The sequence below is a fragment of the Parasteatoda tepidariorum genome, chromosome X1 (genome assembly GCF_043381705.1).
Source record: "Parasteatoda tepidariorum isolate YZ-2023 chromosome X1, CAS_Ptep_4.0, whole genome shotgun sequence".
Taxonomy (NCBI): Eukaryota; Metazoa; Arthropoda; class Arachnida; order Araneae; family Theridiidae; genus Parasteatoda; species Parasteatoda tepidariorum.
The window spans coordinates 46,199,380-46,208,371 of NC_092214.1; the positions used below are offsets into that span (position 1 = coordinate 46,199,380).

Consider the following 8,992-nt stretch of genomic DNA (forward strand, 5'->3'; position numbering starts at 1 on the left):
TATATATATATATATTAAATGATGAGAAATATTATGACTAATAATATTAATGGTTATACACAGTTATTATTGTATATATAATAATTATCGCTTTGCAATTATTCTTTCATATAATTATTCTTTATAATAAAAATATATTAATCATTTAGATGAACATAATGAATGCATTTTTTCTTTTGTGAATGTACACTTTTTTCATCAAAAATTGCGTTTATACACTCGAAAATTATTTTTCTCTAACATTTGTTCGAAATTGTTTATTGTATATTGCAATATTATATTCTCAAATGTGGATACATGTATCCTAATAAAAAACAACAAAATTTTTTTCGGAGCTTATTTACACTTTTTTTATGAGACTTTATTTCACTTTCCATTTTCTTTACTACATTTATTACAAAAAATTAAGTTAAAAAGCAAACATGCTCTGAAAACTAAAAATAAACTTACTTTCAAGTGACCATGTGAAAGAACGAAACTGAGATACCACAAGGGTCATGAATGAATGATCTATCGGTTTCATGAGAATATTTAAAACCTACTTAATTTTTAATATCTTCACTTTAAAACAAATATTTTTAGTGGAAAGTATGTGAAGTTAAATTTCTGTACGATAATTTAAAAATATATACGATTCTCCACTCTTTCGGCATCGAATGCGGTTATAATCTGGCAACAACATGGTTGAAGTTTCCATGGAAACCACAGCAGTGCAATCGCCAAGGCTCAGAAATAGCTTCGCCTGAGGGCAATTCTATGATTCATTTTCAATACGTGTGAAACCATTTAGTCCCTAATATCCGAGTTTATTTTATTATAAATCTTAAGGCAGCAAATATTTCTCCAAAGCTGCACAGTTAGAAAAATTAATTTTTGAGAGAAATATTTTTAATAAAAATGCGTCGTTAGCAAACTATTTTTTTAAGGGGGAGAGTAATGGAATAGGTTTTCACTTTTTATTTAATTCATGGAATAAAAATTTGATGCTCAAATATTCGATTTATTAATTAAAAAAGATAATTTTAAAAAAAAAATCTGGTGAGATTAAAGTGACCTATAACCTTTGTGATAACGTTGTTATTTCTCTTGCTTGCAATCTTATTTCTTTTGTTTGTTATTATCTTTCTTAGCAAGTCACTTTTTAAGTCTTAATTTTTATATTTGAATAAATAGTAAGTCTGAATGTAATATTTCTTCTATTTTTGTGCTTATTGTTCTGAAGAAATAAATCAGAAATCATAATTTGTACAATTAGTAATAATAAAATTTTTTGCATCATTTTTAATGTAACTTCATACGGTAAAATACAAAGTTTGAGCAAAATCGATCAAATAGTTTCTAAGAAATCAAATTTAAAATTTGATTTCTTAGGAACTATTCATGCCAATTTTGTATCTTGCAATGTAAAATTACATTACGATGTTAAAAAAATTTATATCCTTAAATTCAAAATTGTTTCAACAATTATTATATAAAAGAATAAAAATAATAAATATTTACTAAAAATTATTCTTTGCAGGATATTATCTTTGAATAAACGAATGTTATAAATTCAATAATATTTTAATTCGCTTAAAATTTTTTCAAAATATGGTGAAATACGCAAAATGTAAAATTGAAATTAAGGGATCCAAAGTTTGGATCACTCTCTTGACCAAATTATTGGAACCATATTTCCCAGATTGCCGCTGTATTTTGGGGATCATAAATACAAATTAACGAAGAAAAGGTATGTTTATTCAGGGAAAGTATGTTTTTGTGTATGATTTCATAACTTGAAATATCGGGGGCACTAATTAATTAGCATATTTTAGGTCACCCCCTCAAGCCATTAAGATTGAGTCAAAAAAATTGAAGATTCGATCATTTGATCAAAAGTTACTCAAAGTGGCTTCCTTTTTTTTTGCACACTATACTTGTTTGTTTAAAGCAAGCGGATATGAGGATATTTTTTTCTGTTGCCAACCATTTCTGTTTTAAAATAGCACAGTGTTTTATTTATTTAATTATTTATTAATTACTTAATAACGTACATTTGTGGGTTTGTGGGCTCAATAGAATGTAACAGCTTACAAATCCGGAACACATACATAGAAGAAGAGATAGCACGCACTAGAGGAAGACAGAATAAAGATACGTCAAGATTTATGGCGGGATCCGAACCCGGTACCTCAGCGTTTCAGAATGTTAATGCCCTTTAACCAAAATTATTGTTATTCTGGATTTTGCTGTTTAAAACTGAGCATTTTAAGACATAATTTATTTTAAAGTTTACAGAAAAAATTGGGCAAAAATATTTTAATTATCATTAAATTAATTATTAAGAATTACTTTTTACGTGAGATTATCTTCGTTTAACGAGTTTTAAAGATACATATATATTTTTTTTAATTTGTGGCATTATTTTTTTTAATTTTACAACCGTCGTTGAACAGCACACCCAATTTTGGGTTTACGACTACTAATGTTTAACTCCATAGCCTTGTAACTTTGAACCCAATCCAGAAGACAAGGAATCAAGTATATCAAGCGTTGGAAGAAATTTGCCTCCGTGGAGGACTTTTTGATGGAACCAATCCGCATTTGCTTTACATGGAGAAGAGAACCTCACACGGTTAGCCTGACGGCAAGGGGACTCTAACCCATGATCCGTCTACCACTGAGGATATTTTACGTTAACACTGTGGTCGGTGAATGATGCGAGCTCGTATCGACCAGTCATCACTGGAATTCGAACCAGGTTCACCTCATTGGAAGGTAACAGATTCCCTGAGCCATCATGGCTCTGTGGCATTAGTTAAAAATTTGTACGCAACTAGATAATAACATATTCTTGCTGAATAAATGAATACTTTTGACTCAACTAATTATGGTAATACACGTGGCACAGTAAAAGAAGCACTTATAACAAAAAATTCTTGCTTTATGAACCATATATCATGTACATAGAATACATTCAAAATGTGAGCTTTTATTTTTTAAACTGTTTTCAATGATAAACGTGCGTTGCCGTATGACATAGTTTAAAAAAAAATGCGAAAAGTGTGCTGTAACAGGCACGATAAATTTGCAAAGAGCCTTATTTACTTTTGCAAATACTTACAATTTTATTAATTGATTTTAATAGCCGTTTTAGAATACAATTTGGAATATTTAATACAGGTATAAAGTAATTTTTTCTTCTTAATAATGCCCTTCAGTTTTATATTTCTTATTGTTGAAAGTGTCTACTAAAGCTCATTTTATAGAGAAAAATCATATAATATTTCTAAAACCTTCAAGAAAAAATATATTTTAAACGGACATTAAATGACGATTAATTATTGAAATGATCCAAAACGAAGGTTCCGTTTAAGATAAATAAAATATAGTGAAAAATACATTATATCGTACGAATTTTCATTTTTAATTAGTTAAATGTGTTATCAGAGTACCTTATTTTTGTACAATTAAGACAAATAAAAATGAATATTTTAATAATTATACATAGTGGGGGAAGCTAGGGTATGTGGATCAATGATTGATGATAAATCAAGGAGTATATGTGTAAAACAAGATTGCACATTGCTTAGCATGTGCTTTTGATTTGAAATTGTACACTTTGAATGGAAAAAAAAAGTATAAATTGCAAAAATTATACAAAAGGATTAATGCATAAAGATAATACCACTTTTGGTTTTTACAAAATGATTTATTCACGAAAAATAGTCAGATGATATTTAACTTACTGATGTATGAAATATAAATTTTTTTTTAATCCTTATTACACGCCGATGCAGAGCTTTTAATAAGAAGATTATTTTCCTTAATAAGAATGCCGCAATTATTTTTAATTTGAAATATGCAACAATTATAAGGTTACTTCATTTTCAGTTCACAGAAATAATAACTTTTAGTTTTGAGGATAAATTGTTTTAATTGGATTGAATATAAAAGAGAATTTTCTAAATATAGGGTAATAAAATGGGTTAAGGAATTATCTTACAGAAGAAGCATTTTCTTCCTTTTAAAAGACAGATAGATAATTTTCTAGTTAAATAATGATGCAAATGTATGATAAAATATAAAAATGTGACTTTGGCGTAATTTTTTCCAAATTAAAATAAAGCGTGTGTTATTAAGACTATATCAATTTTTAAATGAAAAAAATTCGTAAATAAGTTCATAAATTCAAATAATCTATTTCAAATTATGTACTAGAGTCTAAATGGATTAAAATATTCATGATTATTCATGGCTCAATTAAATCTATGTATTTAATAAGATCATAAAATTCTTAAATTCGTTGTAATGTTATTCCTAACATCGATTGAAAATACATTTGTAATAATTTGAATAATTTATAAGATGTAAGACTATTTGATTTATGGGAAATAAAAGGAACTCAGATTGTGTTATTATTCAGCTGTTCAAGATGAGCTGGGTAAATAAGAAAAAGATCTGCCAAATCTGCTTTTAATATTTTAAAAGTTCTGAAAACCGGCTGTAAATATTTTGAATCAGTAATATTTAAACAGTACTTAAATTATATTAAGTACATAAACTTGGTACTTTAAATGACTCTAATCCAATAAAAGCTACACTTATCAAAACAAAATATGAAATGAATTCAAAGAATCGTTCATTCAAAAACGGTTTACAAATTCTAATTTTATAATAAGTAGTCGCTTATTTATACGAAACAATTAACAACAATTATCAATACGAAACAATTATCTATACGAAACAATTATATATATGAAACAATTAAGTTACTCACGTATCATGCAATAATCAATTCACAAATAAAAAAATCTTGACTCTTTAACTTAAAAAGTTTTGTTACTTAGAATTTTAGCGATAAAAATATTAAAACGTTTTAAGTTACGCATTATAATCCTTTTTCAACTAAATTTTTTTTTAATATTATGAGAAATATAATGATTTCGTGACATTCTCAATCATAAATTAAACCATGTTATCTCAAAGACACATGAATCCTGTTCGTTTATTATACATAAAAATTTATCAATCATAAAAATTGTACGAATTTCATTAACATTTATATAAAATATTGATTTTTATCACACATTCAATTTTGGTTTATAGAGATGAATTAAAAAAATCATCAAAACTGACTATCAAAACAAAACATTTGAAAATGTCAGAAGTAATTACCCTCCAAATATCGTAACAAGTAAATAATAAATTTAAATGCTCCCGTGTGTAGTTTTTTAATACAGATAAAATAATCAAATATATCGATACAATTTACATTGACAAAACATTATTGGAATCACAGTTAAAACCAGAAGCAAATCGAAAGAAAACTCATAAGTTAAAAACTTTTAGTTAGGGAATTTATTCATCCAAACAATAAAACATTTATATTTACTCACATAAATAACGTCTGTAAAAGTAAATATTGGTTAAAGTAAAGTATAGATTATTTATGTAAAAAAGAAGAAAAAACCTGTAGAAATAACATACTTGGAGAGTTGCGACATCTACAAGCATCACCACGAAAGATTATTCTATTTTTAGAATATAACTTGGCCTTCATGATATTATTTTGACAACAAAAATCATTGATTTAATATATAAAATTAAAATCCAATCTTTAGTAAATTCGAATAATATTTTTTTATTTATCAAAACAAGAAATGATCGTAAAATGTGAGTATCTTTAAAGAGAGTTATGTAATCATTACGCCGTTGAAAAATAAAAAAATTAATGAAATTAGAATTTTTTTTACCCTTTATCAGTTTTCTTTGGTAATATAAATTCCAGTTGTAAGGGATCGTCATCAAAAGAAGGCATCCTACTTCTATTTAAACTAAAGAAGCGTAAGATAAAAGATGCTTTCTCAAATGTTAAGATTCTTGATCATCTCCCTCCACATCATAGTTGTTAAAACGGAGGAGTAAATGCATGAAGCGCAAGCGCAATCCGAGAATCAATACAGCTAGAACTGCACATTGCCTTCGAATTGAAGAACGGATGAAAAACGCACCTTAAAAACAAGAAAAAAAAGAAAGAAAAAAAAACAGTGCGTACTCAAGAAAATTGTAATCTACCCTCAGGAGTTTATTTCACAAATCCATTAAATAATAATTTTATCTCTCCGGAACTTTTTATCTTAAAGATTCTGGTTTAAAATATATTTAATTATTGCAGTTTAGAATTCTCGTATGCAAAACTTGATACTAAAAAGTTATAAGAACTTGTTATAATTAAATTAAATATTTTAAAATTGGATATTAAACTTGGCACGACTTACTAATTACAATATTTGGAAAAATAATTGGTAATTCAAAGTGAATTTTAATATGAGGGTGATTTTCAAATTTAAGGCATTTTGAAACTGAAATCTTTTTAAAAATGAAATGAAAATTGACATTGTTGTTGATTAAAATTAATTCTTCCATATGTTTTACACGCATTTTAATAGTCAGCATCAAGATTGAAACAAAATTTAGACCTGGGTATTAAGTTAATCAAACTGCGCATCAGATTTGAAATTTAGAAATTGGGTATTGAACTTGACAGGACTTGCTAATAAATGCTGTAAAATATCTGTTTATTCAAAGCGTATTTTAATATGAGATAATTTTCAAATTTGAGACATTTTTGTAACTGAAATCTTTTTAAAAATGAAATTAAAATTGAACATTTTGGTGACTAAAATTTATTCTCTTGTATGTGTACTCTATACATTTTAATAGTCAGCATCAAGGTTGTATCAAAATTTAGATCTGCAGCGATCTTATTATAAGTCATCATTAAGCAAAAAAATACACTAACAGACCCCACAAGTAGCACACCGGATAATTTGAAATGAATATTTTTTTACTACCACGTATGAACTTACGTATCGTAGTAATTTAAGTAAACAACTTGAGGGCACCTGATAAGTATTAAACGTTTATTTATTCATTTTTTTAATCGAATATAGACTTGCCCAGTCGGGCATGTAAAGGCAAAAAGAAAATTTACATTCATATATATATTCATATATATNTATATATATATATATATAAAATCACATAGCCTATTGTGCAGCTCTAGTGCGACGTAAATGAACAACAACAACAATAAAATCACAGGCTTGTAAAAATATATATTAAAAGATAGAGAAATTTAGGCCCAAAAGAAGTCTTCCTTAATACTTAATTTTATATTATAACTGGCGTTGATCAGCCGACCCATTTTTGGGGTTTGCGGCTATCAATGTTCTACTTCATTGATTTGCAAATTTGAATCCAAACCAGAAGACAAGGGCACTTCAGGGTCAAGCATGTGAGTTAATTAACCTTTTGGGGAACTTTTGATGGAACTAACCCACTTTTGCTAAACAGGGCGAGGAAATCCTCCAACGGGGAACTCGATGACAAGAGTATTCTAATTTATAATCCGTCTACCATTGGTTATATTTAAGGTGGGCACTGTGGTCGGTGCGACCTGGGATCAGAATTAAAACCGATCAAACTATCGACAAGCCAAAATCCTGACATTGTCTGGTTCTATGTGAGTTGAGATTTTGGTTAAGACGGATTTCGGTATAATCGGTCTCGTTCTAAACTCGACTCGGATAATTTAGTTTGCGTTGTGTATTTTCCAATTCCTGTCCTTCTTCCAAGCTAAACAGCTGTGATATTTGAGGGAAAATGGATAACCAAATAATCGATAAGCCAAAATTTCAGTACTGTCGGTAGGTACTTTATTTAGGTGGCACTAGAGCTGGACTATGGGCTACTGACGACGGTCTGGGAAACATCCCTGAGGATGATCCGAAAGCATGCCATCGCAATTTTGATCCTCTCCTTTGGCTCCCCTGCTTTTGGTAGCCCGACGACCTGCACGCGAAGTCGAGCACTTTACGGTAGAACCGCTTAACGAGGACCGATACCAATTCCCTTCGGTCCTGACACAGGCTGATCAAAGTGGTCACCCACCTGCTTACTGACCACAGCCAGTGATGCTTAACTTCAGCGTCGGATATTCTAAATGTGTTGAAATTTTGGTTTAGAAGGATTTCAGCATTGTTAGGATTTTGTATGAGATGGGGTTTCGTCATGTTTCACACCTGACTTGGCAAATCTTGGTGAGCGATATCATTTTTCAGATTAATACCTTTTAAGAGCTACTCAGCTGTGATAATTCAAGACAAGATGATCAGCCAAATAACCGACAAGCCAAAATGGGGATAGCCAATCTCGTATTGTGACGTAAGTGACTACGTGATGCATGAAATTTGTGTGAAAATTATCTCGATACCTTCGAACATGGCGTGTAGGGGGTTCAGGAGGTATTCCGAGAGGGTTCCAATCATTGAAAAGCGGAGACGGTTTGAAAAGAATAGGAGAAGGATTGTTCAATTGACCTAAATAATGATTGGTCATAGTTTGAAAACGTTTTCGTTATTCCTCATTTAAATATTTATTTATAAGTCATAATATGCAGAGTTTCTTTTTTACCCAATTTTTTACAACGATTCTAAATTTATAAAATTATCATGGAACATCCTGCAGTTAAACGTCAAATTCAATATTCGCAATCACAACACTCGAATACGCCATCTGAGGAGAAGATCAGTTCCATGTCGTGACCCTCCCCTTTTCAGCAGTATAGGAATGTATTACAATATTTTCCCCTTTCTTAATATTTTTCCTATTTAATTATGAAATTTTTTTTTACGATTTCCACGATGTTTTCTTTTAGAACTATTTTCAATCTAGTTTTCAGTTCCATATAGTTTCTCAACGTAAGAATATTTAATCTATTTGAAAATCAATACAGAAACTAACGTACTTTCTTCTTCTATGACTCTCCACACGCTCTACCTATGGTAAACATGCGAAGTGTTACCATAGGTAGAGAGTTCTGCTCTACGCCACCTACAGCCCATTTCAATCGCCGATAAAACAAATTGAAATTTTTGAGCAATTTTTATCAACTGCATCAATAGTTCTGATCTTTCCAACTAAGTCACATTAAAAAGAAGAAAAAGAG

The 8,992-nt window shown here is 29.2% G+C and overlaps 1 protein-coding gene across 2 annotated transcripts in view; it reads right to left on the reverse strand.

Annotated features, from left to right (window-relative positions):
* LOC107448581 (protein prune homolog 2) overlaps positions 1-5,971 on the reverse strand; it is a 27,311-nt gene extending 21,340 nt beyond the window's left edge. Inside the window, exon 1 of one of the 2 annotated variants that reach the window (XM_016063843.3) lies at positions 5,736-5,971. In XM_016063843.3, the coding sequence (XP_015919329.1) occupies positions 5,736-5,800 (65 nt within the window). In that variant the 5' untranslated portion in view covers positions 5,801-5,971. Of the gene's footprint in view, positions 1-450; positions 655-5,735 lie in introns of those variants that run through there. The other variant, XM_016063844.3, reaches the window with a different exon arrangement.
* Between the last annotated feature and the right edge of the window lie 3,021 nt (positions 5,972-8,992).